This window comes from Sesamum indicum, linkage group LG13 (assembly GCF_000512975.1).
Source record: "Sesamum indicum cultivar Zhongzhi No. 13 linkage group LG13, S_indicum_v1.0, whole genome shotgun sequence".
NCBI lineage: Eukaryota > Viridiplantae > Streptophyta > Magnoliopsida > Lamiales > Pedaliaceae > Sesamum > Sesamum indicum.
In genome coordinates, this window is record NC_026157.1 from 3,603,828 (window position 1) to 3,619,158 (window position 15,331).

The 15,331-nt window shown below is 35.3% G+C and overlaps 3 protein-coding genes across 3 annotated transcripts; all 3 read right to left on the reverse strand.

The window, feature by feature from the left end:
* On the reverse strand, nt 25-3,100 carry LOC105176343 (protein ANTHESIS POMOTING FACTOR 1). Its single transcript, XM_011099110.2, has 10 exons — nt 2,876-3,100; nt 2,483-2,583; nt 2,290-2,399; nt 2,139-2,205; nt 1,835-1,934; nt 1,371-1,487; nt 1,161-1,298; nt 952-1,033; nt 477-529; nt 25-287 (listed from the first exon to the last, which is right to left on the reverse strand). The coding sequence occupies exons 1-10, from the start codon at nt 2,945-2,947 to the stop codon at nt 150-152; spliced, it is 978 nt and encodes a 325-aa protein (XP_011097412.1). The 5' UTR covers nt 2,948-3,100; the 3' UTR covers nt 25-149.
* Nucleotides 3,952-7,070, reverse strand: LOC105176345 (protein enabled). The gene is made up of 3 exons (XM_011099113.2): nt 6,627-7,070; nt 5,945-6,235; nt 3,952-5,252 (listed from the first exon to the last, which is right to left on the reverse strand). The coding sequence occupies exons 1-3, from the start codon at nt 6,921-6,923 to the stop codon at nt 4,209-4,211; spliced, it is 1,632 nt and encodes a 543-aa protein (XP_011097415.1). The 5' UTR covers nt 6,924-7,070; the 3' UTR covers nt 3,952-4,208.
* LOC105176347 lies at nt 8,341-12,922 on the reverse strand. Its single transcript, XM_011099115.2, has 12 exons — nt 12,619-12,922; nt 12,122-12,501; nt 11,567-11,683; nt 11,236-11,336; nt 10,954-11,025; nt 10,629-10,710; nt 10,399-10,479; nt 9,789-9,827; nt 9,548-9,613; nt 9,291-9,440; nt 8,717-8,845; nt 8,341-8,628 (listed from the first exon to the last, which is right to left on the reverse strand). Exons 2-12 carry the CDS (start codon nt 12,353-12,355, stop codon nt 8,584-8,586), a joined length of 1,116 nt encoding a protein of 371 aa, XP_011097417.1. The 5' UTR covers nt 12,356-12,501; nt 12,619-12,922; the 3' UTR covers nt 8,341-8,583.

Genomic DNA, 15,331 nt, shown 5'->3' on the forward strand with positions numbered 1-15,331 from the left:
AGGTTACTGCATGTTTAAGCAACATAATGCCAATTCCAACATTTAAATTAACGAAAAGATAAAGAAAGTCCCCTGTGGGTTTCATAGCAAGAAAAGGAAAAGGGAAAGAAAGAAAAAGTAGTAATTCATGTGATGAATTGAGGCAGACATCAGGATTCAGGGGCAGGCTTGGCGTCGTTAGGAATCCAGAAGGTTAGAACTGAAGAGGCAGCAGCCGCAAACATCACTCGGCGAGGAGCCCATTTTAGGCACGACGGTACGCCGATGTAACTATCCATACACGCCACCTGAAGACATACATACAACACCAACTTGTTCAGATTCTTGTAAAAATTTTGGATCATATTACTCGTTTTATCCAAGTTCTTCTACATATTCAGGGTGCATCTTACGGCTGTCGATTTTCTGGCAGTTAGGTAAATTCCCAAGACATTTTTGTGCGTGTATAGGTGTGGGTGTGGGTTCCCGAATAATACCTTATTTGGCTCATTACTGATGTTCCACGTATGTATGTTTCCATCACCTGAACCTGGAAGAAGATTAAGGCATTCAATTCAGTCACAATCTGACAGACAAAATAACCAGAATGACGTTCTGAATGTGATATCATTTCATCAGAGGGAGATTCAACCTTCAATAGAACACCCATGCAGAAATAATGTAATGTTCCCATACATGTTCGCACAGATAACAAAGAAAAGTCTAGAAGATGTAACTCGTTCATAGGAATCTCAGTATTAGAAGAACAAAATGCAGGGAGTTCAGGACGAAAAATCCATACGAGAAATATTGAGATCAAAACATTAATTGCATGGAGAATTCAAAAAATAATAAAATAGAATAAAATAAAAATAAATAAAATTGCACCGAGAACAACTTGCAGCAATCCCAATAATAACACTTTGGGATGCTCTGTATCTAAAAAAAAACAGTTTGGAAAAGAAGCTGTACCAGAGAGCACATATTGGCCATCCGGCGTGAAAGTTGCCTCTATGGTTGCATTTGGGGAAGAATCCATACTAAATCCACTCCTCTGCACAGGGGAAAGTAAAACCATTTAAGGAAAGCTTAACAATAAGACCTCAGACCCTTGTAAATCCGAATTCATACGATTTGCAGCAGCAAAGAGGTCTGGAAGACAGTTCGAGGGGAAAACTGACCTTCTCTCCATTATAAGCATCAAGTAGATAAACATGGTTGTTTGTTGTTGTCAAAAGCATTGATTTACCATCATTGCTGAACTTAATATCACAGACCTCAGCTGTATCGCCGCCAACTAGGAAAGTGTCAAAGGGACCCTGAACAAAACAAAAATAATCAGACTGGTAAAATCTAAAGTTGTAATCTAACAACTTTTCGAACATGCAAACCTTGTCATATGATCTAGAATCGAATAATTTGATTGCACCTCCTTCCATTGCCACTGCAAAGACCAGACCTTGTTGATCATAAGCAACTGTAGGCCTACCTCGCAGATGTAAGATCCCCTGAAAACTACATTGGTGAGCACACACATCAGACTTTACATGCTCATTTGAAGCAAAAAGATGGTTCAAGAAATTTGCAGCTCCACAAGAACCATCATTTATTCTCTTATTCTTAGGTTTTAATTTCAGGTGGATGCAACTGAAATCGCGAATCACATAGGCTGTTTTGTGCCATGGTAAAGTGATTCTTTAAAAGTCAGTGTAAATGTAAAGACCAAATTCATTTATTCAACCACTAAAGAAAAATCAACTTATAAAAGATATCTCAGTCTAATGTAGCATAAATGCTGAATACATAATCCTTTTTCCAAAAACAAAAAGATCATTTCACAGAAATAGAAACCAACCTGACAGGCGTTTACACGAAGATCCCACATCCTGACACTGTGATCTAGAGAACCAGACATGAATCCGTCATTCACTGGAGACATGCACAGGGACACCACCCTGCATCAACTCAGAAGCAAATTCTCAGTCATCATCGCCAAGTATTAAATTTCAATGGTGAGCTGTGCTCTTTCAAGATCAAATCTTGTTCATAAATAAATGATAGAAGGACTTCCCAATAGATATTAAGTCATAACAAAAAGTGCAAATGCTTCTTCCAACCCCCAAAATAGTAGACAAACCATGCAAGCCAGGAAATATTACCTTTCTTTGTGCCCCTTAAAGTATCGAAGGCATCTATTGTCATACATAGATAGATACCTCAAACACTCTGCCAACAAAAAGAACAAAATATATCAAAACTAGCATGTTATGTAATTAGGTAGACCATCAAAATGTAGCTATAATTAGTCACCTCCATGGGCATCCAAATTGTGCTTTGAAGAACATATAACCGAACTTGGGTGATGAGTGAAACATATCCTGTCGGCCCCATGTTTCTTATGATACGTGGTCTTCAGCAATCTGAACTCAACAGAACCCATCAAACTAAAAAGAAGGAAAAGAAAGGGAGACAGCTCTATTTGCTAATCAGGACAAGGTCTTACTTAGCACTAGCAATGTCATAGAGTCGCACCGAATCATCATCACTTGCTGTTACCAAAAGATCAGCCGTTCGATGGAAATCAAGCGAATTAATTTTCCCACCCTAGAAAAACATGCACAGCATCCATAGTTACAACTTACAAAGGCACTGCTCGAAACAGCAAAAACCAACAATTCAGCGTATTCTACGCGACAACCATTAACTTCATTAAAGAATTCCACTGCATTACATTCGCAAACTATAAACCAACTCATGCAATTGCATAAAATTGCACTCGGATGATGCTTTTACAGACAACACAACATCCCATAACAGAATTTCATACAACAATCGTGATTCAAAAGTTAATGGCTTCATCCAAAAATAAAAGATTTTGAGAAAGACAAGAACTTACAAAATCAGAGAAGACAGCTCCAACTGACATGCTGCGAACGATGTCGTCGTTGAGTTCGGAAAGCGCCATCATCTGCTTCGGTTAATACTTCTCCGGCAGTGATTGGGGAATTTAAATCGATTAAGAAAATAATGCAGTGATTCAGAAACAAGACGGTATTTTCGTGCAGCGATAATTTGATTAGGGTTTATGTGGGGTACTTTAAGAATCACCTAGATTTTGGCTTTTCTTTCGCCCACTTTTTATTCGTTTATTTATTTCTTGAATATTTTTTTATTTTACTATCTATATATCGTGCTACCTTAATTGATAAAAGAATTTATGAATATAACGATTATGTATATTCAAATTATAAATATATTATTTTATTTATTTATAGTAAAAAAATTGTATCTAATTAATTTGAATTTTTAAAAAAAAAATATGCACGCGTACCAAACTCCAAAAATTATATATATTGGCCTTGCAATAAAGGAATAGACTCCTTTTCCTCCAACATAATGTTATTTGGGCCATGTTTTTCAATTTATTATATAATTAAATTATTTGTTTAAATATATATTTAGCTATTATTAATTTGAAAATAAAGCAACAAGTAAATACAGAAATTTTCATTAAAATGATATTGATACGTGAAATTTATTAAAAAGTCGTATTTGTTTGTCTGGTTGATATATATTGATTAAAATATACTTAAGAGTACAAAATAAATATTTTGAAATTCCTTTTTGTAAAAAATATTCTATTCATACACATTTAAAGTTAATGAAAATTATTTAAGATAATATCAATTTTGATAAATTATTTATTTTATCTTTACTAAAAATAATAAAAACTTAAATTATGCAACACATCAAGTGTTGTTATGCGGTATTGCACACACTTACCTACCTTGGATTTCATTTGCAAAGGAGAAAAAGTGCAATTGAATGGTTCTCAAAAGTTTAACAGTCTGCTGTTTGTTTACATCTTGCAACGTATGCTGAATTGTAATAAATCAAGGCAAGAGACTAACAGAAACACTACACTGTTCATCAGGAGGCCATTCAGCTTGTAACCTAATTGCGAATTTTAGATCGAATAAAATGTACATGTATAAATGATACTTGAACTAGCCTGCTTTCACTAAAAGAAGGAAAGAACTTGCAAAAAGTCATGGGCGGCGAATATCTTGGAACAGGAGTTCCAATGCTCTCAAGTATAAGGTGTTGAGTACAATAAATGTTAACAGCAGCAGATATGAATATACATTGGAAAACAAAAACAGAAAAACAAGAGTAACAATCACTATAAAAGCACAAGAAGAAAGGTCTCATGAAGTAAAAGAAACCCATTAGTGGCCAAACCAACCTCGTTGAGCTTGGCCGTCCCCATCATTCATCAACTTGTCTAGTACTATGTTCAAATCAACTGACTGTCCATTCTCCGTTAACTTTCGAACCGTTGCCCTCACTTGATCTCTTGGAAATCCCATGTTTGTCACCTTGTCAACCACATCATCAATAGGAACCCTATTTCCAGAACCACCAGCTGAGCCGGAGGCTGTAGGGAGTGCCTGAGGCAATATTCGAGCAGTAGGAAGATGTGGATAACCACTTCCACCACTCTGGCCCAAAGACTGAGAAGAAAGTTGTATTGGTTTCATGGGGGGGCCATCACCATAGTGCGGTGGAGGGCTACTATAAGTGTATGGCTCCCCATGACCTGATGTTGGACCAAATGAACCAGAATATCCTGGACCAGGTCTGCCAGAAGGAGCCTCATAGACACTTGGTGTAGGTCCATAAAATTGTTGAGAGGGAAGGGGAGGAACAGCAGATGGGGAATAAGAGGAAGATGGGCGAACAGGTGGTGAGTAATTTGGAGGAGTATATGGTGCTTCTTCAGGAGGATGACCTAACGATGGCTGAGGTGGAGTAGGGTTAACACCTGGGAATAAGGGTTGCTGCAGTTGGGATGGTAACTTGTATTGGTGCTCTGGTGAAGGTGGAGCCAGGTGCTGCTGCTGTGGTGTTGTTATTTGGTATCGCAGACTTGGGTTTTCTGGAGTTTGACCAGATGGTGGGAAGTGAGGCTGTTGCTGAGGGACAGAAGGAACCTGGTTCTGAGGGAACTGGTTAGGAAGCTGAACCTGAGGCTGCAAGTTCTGCTGTGGAGGTGGTGGAGCATTAGGTGGAGGGAGCATTGGGATTGGTTGTGTAAGAGAAAATGTAGAGAATTGCGGGTCAGCCAATGCACCAGGCTGGGCAGAACCGATATGTGGATTCTTCTGGATTTCAGCTTCTTGTTCCACCTTTGGAATTGGCAGTTTAGCAATGTGCAATTGAGCTTCAACTACTTCTTGTTTATCCCTTATAACCTGTACACCAGCTTGTACCTGCAGAAAAAAATTTATGATAAGCAGAAACATAATCGAATTTTATGATAAGCACAAACATAATCAATTAACCATTTTAAACATGTTACAAAGGGTTAAGCTAAAACCTGAAAATACTACACACTTCAATCGGATAGGGCCAATCCTACAATAATCTAAATCCAAAAATACACCCTCAACATAAAGCTGGAGTACCCAACTCAAGACATTTGTTATTTCATTAAATTTTATTCTTAAATTCTGTAAAAGATTAAGGAAATTAAGCAGCACTGACCAGACAAAATGATCATTATTATTATCTAGAAGAGAGGTGCTAGCAGGGGTACTAAGACTAGGTAGAAGACAAGCAATGCTTTGACTTAAGGCAGGATGCAAGCAAGTAATGGGAAAACAAGCCCGAATAGCTAGACCTGGCTCACATGCTGGATCAGCCGACTACAAATGCAAATTATGATACCGTTCTTAGCTTGCATGCATGAGCATACATGTATTTGTAGTGATTCAGAGGTTAAGCTTCAACTGCACAGAGTGTCCATATCAAGTTTCAAATCAGGCGAGCAGTCAACAACATGAGATCATGATTATGAAGCAAAGCAAAGATTTGAACACACTGCTCCGCCAAGTTGATAATTGAATATATTCCATTCTCCTTAGAAGTCATTAATAAAAGTAAGAAGTTACAGAATGGTTACCTCTCTAAGAATATCCTCCAACTGTCTAATTTTCCCATCAGTGCTCCCCTGGTTGTTGTCAATGGACTCCTTCAGATCATCCATGGAATTTTCAAGGTTACGACTCCTTGTTTCCAACTGTGATAATCGTGCACTCACACCATCCAGGGTATGCATCAGATTATCTGCATACTTCTTCATTGTCCTATCAATCTCAGAAACCAAAGACACATCCAAAGATGCATTTACGGGTTTGTGACTCTTCCCCAGAATGAATTTGGCAGGTTCACCGGCATCAAGAGAAGTGTAATTCTAAAAAATTACGAAGAATAATTCGTGAGAGCGTATCTAAAACTATAGATCAGCAAAGACCATAGAGCAATAAAACACAATTTACTCAACCCCAGATAAAAGGATAACGATATAAGTTATAACAGCAAGCATGTAGTGGGACCAATTCCAAAGCAGCTCAGCAACAAATATCCAAATAAGTGATACCATCCAGAAACCTCTGACATGGATTCCGCAGCAAAACAACCAACACCAATCGTCACCCACAAAATCACTACTATCACTCATCCACTCATATAACAAACACTAATAAAGTTAAACAGTGAACCAACCCACCAATTAGACCTTAGATAATTCAAGCATACATACAAAAGAAACAGAAATAGAGAAACAAAAATTTAGAGAGAATTACTCTAATAGGAGAGGCATTAGTTTTGGAGTCCAAAGAGTTCCACGTCCTGAGCGGACCATCGTCGTCACCGAAGTCAAAATTGGACGACCGCGTAGTCGGAGGCGGAGGTGACGACGATCCAACGGCTGGGCGAATCGGCATGAAATCGTAGCTGGGGACGATGTCGTCTTTCTTCCCCGGAGGACGATTCATGAAGTCGATGAAGTCAGTGTTACTGCTGACAGTAGCTATGCTCTGCGAACTCGATAGATCCATGATCTGCTTGTCCATTAACTGCGACGTCGTACTGCTGCTCATCTGATTGCGAGCAAAAGACGGGTTATATATCTCTCTATATATGTATATGTATATATATGTATCTGTGTGTGATCGAAAGAATATAAAATTCGGGGTGGGGAGATGGGAGTGCTGCTGCTGCTTTTGGATATTTGTTGTGATAAGCTGAACTGGAGAAAACTGGAGCACCGGAAACTGGAGAGTAGTTGAAAAGGCACCCGGAATTGGGCTTGTTAGTTCAGGCCCGTTAGATAGATGGGCTTGGGTCAGAAAAGAGCCTAACGTTTAGGCCCACCTAACTCAACCCTTGAAAGGGCAAGATGGAAGCCGTCTTCTTCTCAACACCGATGTCCTAATTTGACATTTACCATCAATCGAGGGTCTAAAACGTCATTTCGACCTCAGAGGTATATAAATAAGCCCAACCGTTTTTTCTTTTTTTGTATTTCCTACAAATTGACGAAAAGCAAAGTAGAAATGACCACATCTAGGGATTACAACAGAGTAGGTCTAAAACAAATCTGTTAAAATTTGAAACCCGCTTCATCAAGAAATTATTGAATTTGGAGTCTTGAACTAACATATCCGATTAATATTTTTAAAATATTAAAAAATAATATTATATAACTTTATAAGTATAAAGCAACAATATTATTAAAAGGTTAATATTTTTTTTAAAAATTTGTATGTTCATGTCTCAGTCATTGAAATATTAAAATTTTAGTATATTTATTACTAATATAAACATTAAGATGTTTATAAACTATTTATATTATTATTTTAATTTATATGAGTATTAAACTTATATACGATACGTAAGTATAAATAAAATATACATATTTTTTCTATATGCGTACGAATATATTTATACAAGTATATATATAATATGAAAAAAAAATTACTCAAATAAGTTACGGTGGATCCAACTCGGACTGTTGCCATCTTTAACCACATCGTAGTATATTAAATAACTATTTTATTTAAAATATATAAATTGATAGAAAGAAGAATTATTTAATATGAATATCTTAACACGTCATCATAAAAATAAAAAGCATCAACTAACAGCATCGTTGATATACATTTTCCAGCAGCTTGGACTTTGAAACGCAGATTCTATTTTTCTCCTAGCTGAAAAGCATTCCACTCGTGCCTCTATTTTACACGTTAAACTACAGTTAGAGTCACAAGTTTTCGATTTAAACACTGATAAGAGTTTGAATTCCACCAAAATTGTAAAATTTATCACTATGCTGGTCTATTATGAATTGCATCAATCAATTCATAATGTTCGATTCAGTATACCGAAAAAATATTATTCAAAAAAGTATATAAAAATTACTGCAGAAAGAAATTATTATTATTTTATTTCCTGGCAACACATTTTTTTTTGCTTGAAATAAATACACATTTTACTGCCCAACTGTAGGCCCTAAAATGAGGGGAGAGAATGAGAATTGTGATTATTTTGATACTCCCTTTTTCAGGGCAACAAACAAGAAGAAACCAATGACCTAATATTTTCCTTCTAAAAGCAAAGAAGTAAAAGATATTATAATGACCAGTTTTATTGCATTATTACAACAACAAAAGAAAGATGTACATATAATGCTTCCATTTTCTGCTTCCTATTGTACAGCAACTCCTTTATTCATAAAAGTTCCCACACAAGTGATCCCCTTTAGTTCCCTCCACTTGTTGCTTCGCTGAAAATTCCCAGAGCAGACTGCAGCAGAGATCAAGCATTACACCTATAGTTTGAATTGATCATCTCCAAGTAATAGGCAATGGCATTCACAAAAGATTGAACTCACTGTATTAAGAACGCGTAAAGCAGCAGGCCGTGTAAATTTCCTCGCAAAAAGGAAGCATCGAGAGGGTTTTCCCTTACTAGTGCACCATTCCCGTCTGTATTCGGTCTCATAATAGATGTTAACTATATCCTGGAGAAGTGAAAATGTTTGTAAGCTTTAATATTTATTTACCACAGAATAATGGTGGAAGTGGAACTAGGCAGTTATAAACTGTGAGCCGAAAATAAAATAACGTATTTCCAAAATAAATTGGCACTATATAAAGTAGCACATTAAGATATATTCTACAAAATACCTGCAATGGGAATTTTATGATGAAAGATCTCAATCATGTCTATGTTTTCTAAAAATAGAGTTGTTAGTTATAATATGACAAATTGGAAGTTAGGTCCAGATATTTTGGATTTTATTGGTGGGGTTGCAGGTTGCATGGCTTATCCATACCCTTCTGGTTCTCCATGTGGACAGGTAGGCTTCACGTATGTTCGAATATTTACTGATGCTTCCAACCATTCTACATCATCATGAAAGTTGGAATGCATAAATGCAAAAATCACGGCAGGCACGAACATACCTTGATAGATTGGATAAGCTTGGGAGTAGCATCAGCCAGCTTGTAGGTCACAGGATGCCATCCTCGCCTTTCAGGGTCTCTGGAAGATGAAACATCCCAGGAAGTATGTGTCAGCGATCTCCTTGTAATTTCTCCTTCAAGACCTTTTTGCTGATCAGTCAGAAAAAGAAAGGATAGCCAATCAGTGCAAACTGACCTTATTACAGGAAATATTGGTAAGGTAGTTAACTCACGTATGTGAACAAAGATCAACTTACAGCAAGCAAGGTTTGAACATAATGCTCATCTGGTATACAGTTATGTTCCTTAGATCCATCAGCAGGCTGCAGATGGCAGAGTAGAGAAAACCGATCGAAGCTTTAGAAGATTACTTGCAGTTTAATGAAGACTACATAGGGTTAACCCATGCAACTTCAGCAATTTATATATGTGAGAATATTATGTGTTGTTATATCCAAAGATATGACTGGAAAGAAATAAGCAAGAAGCAAAACTTACAAGGGGATGGTCCCGCCAAAATTCAGGTAAAGACTTCTTCTGCTTGTGGGGGAAAAGAGAAAAACGAACAAGTTACCAAATTTGTAAAACATGAAACCATAAGAATCTATGCCTCTGTGGTCTGAAGATATATGCACATTTGTGTATATAGTGTCGCTTTGAGTAACGCAAGATTCACATTTGAATGAAATTGTCGCCAGATCAGATCGATGTGGATTAAATGTGCAGGTGTCCTAGCTCCTATGATCACAAAAATATCTGTGCAATTAGAATTAAATGTTTCAGGCCTATAACAGAATTAAAATTTGTACTTGCCTTCACTAGCCAATTAAGAAACCACAGGTAATATAAGTGGAAAATAATAATAGAGTATAACCCAACTGATGAGTCCTACTTGATTTTTATTGTATCAGATAAGATAAATTCAATATGAAACTAAGTCAATCATTACTTGCAGAAAATAAAGTTGGCACCTACACCAATGGCCCGCATAAAAAGGACAAAAAGGAAAAAACATCAGGCCCTATATTTATGACTTGTGGCAAGGACTCATCGGCTCGTTGCAAAAGGATTCATATCTTGATCGCTACAAGTTCAGAAGATGACTTGCCTTACAATGCTGCTCGAACATAGGGTATACAGTGTCATCTTGAACTACAATCTCGGCATGCTTTCTGGTCAGAACGACCCACTGCGAGAACAAAACACAAAGATAACAGGCCAGAACTGGATACAGCACGACATTTCTTCTCTTTCACATTGCCCATTTTACTTTCAGCAAGTGTGTTTCTGAACTAGTTTTACCTTGGGAAACAAGGAGTGAAACAAAATAAATGTTACCTGAGATCCTTTCCTCCAGTTTTCAACAGGAATCACTGGATGCATTTTTGGATTGTACCGGCCTTCTTTTGTGTCAGCAAAACTGGTTCCATGATTACAAGAATATCAAATTATAGTAAACAGTCTGAGAGGCACTTTTCTCGCATGCCTACTAATCCATCAGATGTTTATGAAGAGAGAATTTTCTAGAGGACAAAGGTTTTAGAAAGATACAGAGAAAAGAAAAATATTTCTGAAGAAACAAACCATATTAGTAATGACATTTATCAGACACTTCAGATGTTAATGATTATGCAGCGGAAACAATAATTATATCCCCACTGACCTGTCAACAAAGCTAGTTGCGGCAGACATTATATAGTCATACGTATAGCTGAAATTGTATAAAGGTATGCAGCTGTAACACAATCGTGAAAAAAATAAAAGAATGTTAATGACGGAATTTACAATGACCAGAAATGCATGAGCTAAAACACATGATATATTCAGCACTTCTATTGTAATCAGAAACATAAAATTAATTCTATATTGCAGAAAAACAAAAGTAATATTTGAATAGTGATCGAAAGAAATATTAGAACAATCATCAGGAGACCCAAATATTCACCTGTCTGAGAGGAAAAGGAAACGTTCATTAAGATGATCCATTAATGCATTTTGAAGCAAAATACGCTCGGCCTGGATCATGCTAGCTTCTCCCCAATCTACCTGGAAATGAAGCATCACTTGCTAAATATCAATTGAAGCACAACAAAGAAACTGTCTCCAAGGTTCACATTATAATTAAGTAACATATAGGTTGTAGTTAAAAATAGAAAGGTCACAAGGCCTACAGATTACTTCATTTATCACCCACAGAAGTTTCAATGCATAAATGTGTCCAACTGTTGATCATAAATGTAACCATATGAAGGTCAGATCTTTAAACGGAAAGTAACCTGTACGCTATCATTAATTTGTCGATTTAGAAAGTATGTCGATCTTGTTGTTGTTGTGGTCAGCAAGAACCCTGGTCTTGAATGTACGTAAACTGAAAATCTATCCTCATCAGCACCCTGCAAAACAACAGAAGCATTTTGTCTGCACAAATCAATCATCGGCAGAGATGACAAAAATGTTTTGTTTCAGAGTAGACTAGCACAGTTTGATGATAGGGACACTGCCAATAAATCATCTAATCTTTAATACAAGAGTGAGCAGCAATGTGTAAAAATAGCAAGGATAACCAAGCACTCCAGAGGAACTACTCTTTTACTGCCCGGCAAGCCCATCATTCAGTTTACAGCTAAAAGATTTAACACTGCTAAAATCACTTTAGATCACATTTCCATAAACATCATGAGTCATTTAAGAGCAACCACTGCTATTATTAGTATAATGATTGCCAAAAACAAAATTAGAATCTTTTATTTTTTTATGAACAGAATTAGATAATGTTAAAAATAACAAAGACGAGAAATCAATGACTCACTCAGGAAAACTTAGATTTATACCCGAAAAAACGCATCCCAAACCATGTCAAGAGGAATCCGGTTCCTCGCAATAAAGAGGAATGCAATTTTAGGCTTCCGAATCAAAGGCGGAGATATCAACGACAACATTTTGATTCTGCTGTACTCCGACTCCATTAACACAAAAGTCGCGAAACAAAACCCCAGCAAAAGCGCCGCTAACAGCTTCCTCTTCCATCTGTGGTGAAACTTGTGCGAATTCGACCTTCGCCTCATCTATCCTGCACAACCTCTTCGCTTCACTTGCCAACCATTCCGAGGCAGCACAAGCCGCCTTAACAATTTCAGCAACTCCAATTTACCCAAAACTCCACTGCATTCACTTCACGAATCAGTCTCAGTTTTCACCTCCCATTATTACTCTGTTTCTTCATGTAAATCACAACCCACACACATAAACTCAGCTTTAGTTTCCACGCACATTTTTTTCCGGAAATAAACAAACAGATCCAACGAAAGATTAAGAGCCCAAAACTAACTTTACTACAGTGCCTTGAATTCTGTGAAATTGGAGGAGAAGTACCACCAGGAGCCACAAAAGACAAAGAAACTAGAAAGCTAGCGTGATTTCTTGAAGAATCTCGTGAAAAATCAAACAGAATGGAGCAGTAAAAGAGGAAAATGGAAGACAACAGAAAAGCGAACAAAGAGTTGGCCTGGAAAGTGAGATTAGAATAGAATAATAGCGGAAGTAGGAGCAGTGAGTGTTGGATCATTTTCTACTACTCCATCTCACTTACAATACGCAGATCGCAGCTTCCTTGCGTGTTTTGCTGGACATTCCATCTCACTTTTTGACTCCATATCATTCTCAATCAAACTTTTATTTTAATTTTAATTTGAAGAATATTAATTATTATATTCAATTTGATTCATATCAATGAATTATTTTATTGCAAATTTAAGATACAATTCGATACTTTAAAAATTAATTGATCTCGCAATTCAAATATTATTACAAAATTATACTGTCTTACTTGAATATAAAAAACCGCCCGATATGAGTTTAATTAAAAGCATCATACGTCTTTGTTCATTTTTTATTTTCTAATTATCTCGAAAAAGTAAGTAAAAACATAACGAGTATTTGTTTAAATTTTTGCAAAACAAATGATTAAAATATTGTATTTTATTTTTATTTATCTCTTCTCTCATAAAAATTTAAAAATAAAAATTAAAAAAATTATTAACCGACATCTCATCTAAAAATTCAAACAATTTAAAAATAATCAATCTATCGTAATATTTTAACGCATTCGATTCATATTCAAATTCTGCACGTAAAACCTCTTTATATATGAGATTTAAACTTAGAATTTTTTATTTAGAGATCATATTAAATGATCAAAAATTTAAATTTAGGTAAGAGTTAATATTTTACGGAAATAAAGAGCAAGTGATGCGAAAATTTATATGGCCGCAATAATATGGTTCCTAACTACGACAGCAATTGAATAACTAACCCAAATGGGTATGCTTTTGGTGCCAAGTTCGAGTACGTACCTACTGGTTAGTTGCTCCTAAATAATTGCCATGATTGCGGCATTAAATGTAAGGTGGGGAGTCTGCTATTTTCTATTTTAAATTTTATTACATCTTCTATTTTATTATACGTTGAGAAAATATTTTATACATTTTGTATGTATATATTAATTGAAATAAAAAAAATACAATATAATTTAGAATAGAAAATTCAATCCGAAAGAGACACTTTAAGTATAAGGACTATCTGTTCTGCTGGGGATATATTATATTTACTGAAAAATAACAAAAATATATGTATTATACATTATAAGATGACTCGAAAATTTTCAAGCTTGAGTTGAGCTCGGCTCATTTTGCGCTCCTATTCCCAAGTTGGATATGCGCGACCCGTTCCGATCGATTCCGCAACTCAATTTGTCGACCTGATTTATTACTTTTACATTAGCATTTATTACCTTCATCCGACTTTGAACTGATTTAAGCGTTTGAGGGTCTTTGTTGGGGATCGCTCAGCGAGTCTTATGGTATATCATGTTTTAAGGTCCATAAACTTTATATTCAGATTATCTTTAGAATAGACTCGATCTTCTACTAGGATCATTTTGAATTACTTTTATTATTTTTTAATAGAATCACATATAAAAGAAACCAAGACCAATGTAATAATTTTTCTATTAATTCTCTAAAGTATTTTGTTTAATTAAGCTATTAGTATGATCGAAAGGATAATATGTTAATTGTTGATAATATTAATTATTATGGTCATTTTATTATTTTTATTTTATTTTCAGTAAGAAATCGTCATTGAATTAATTTTATTTTATTTTCAGTAAGAAATGATTGGTCCTTGAGTGACTGCTCTTTGTTGATAAAAGTGTTAGGTAGCATTTTCTGTACTTAAAGGCAAAGGAAACCAGACTTACTATAGTGGTCGATGACTTTGCGTGGATAATTATATAATTGATTATAAGATAATTTATTATGAGATAATTAATTTTAAAATAATAAATTTAGAAAAATAATTACAACATTTAAATTCACAATTTCATAATTGATCATGTAGATTTTACAAATGCATTTCATAGCTAAATTCCAAAATTAATCCATTCTCACTATCAATAAATGGGCATGACGGATAATTAGATAATGATAATAATAAAAATAATAATTGACGTGTGATTAAAAACTACAAAAATGTGGCAGCTATTATAACGTAGTTTTTCATGAAATTTAATAAAAAAATTATTAAAAAAATTGGATCAAATAATACAGTAGATCTATATTTACATGCAAAATACAGATTTGAATTGCTCAATTACACATCCAATAACACTTATTAAATTAGGGGTACATAGTCGCATGTGATGTCTAATGGACGCAAGTGGCCCCTAAGTCACTTGTAATAGGACTTGGTCCATATGTAGCCCCATGAACTATTTGATAATTGAAGTCTTAACAATGACCAAATAAGAGTGTGATGTCTAATTACAATTGATTTGACGACTAAAATGTATTGTATATTAAAAATTATATAATAATTATAGTTGATATGATGTATTAATTTTCTTAAAAATAGTAAAAATACATTTGAGATATTCTTTTTGAGATGAGAAAATATTTTCTACAGTCAAATATATATTTATCTCAGTCCAATATGATGCGATGAAATAAGAATTATTTGACAAACAAACACGTCCTACGCATCTT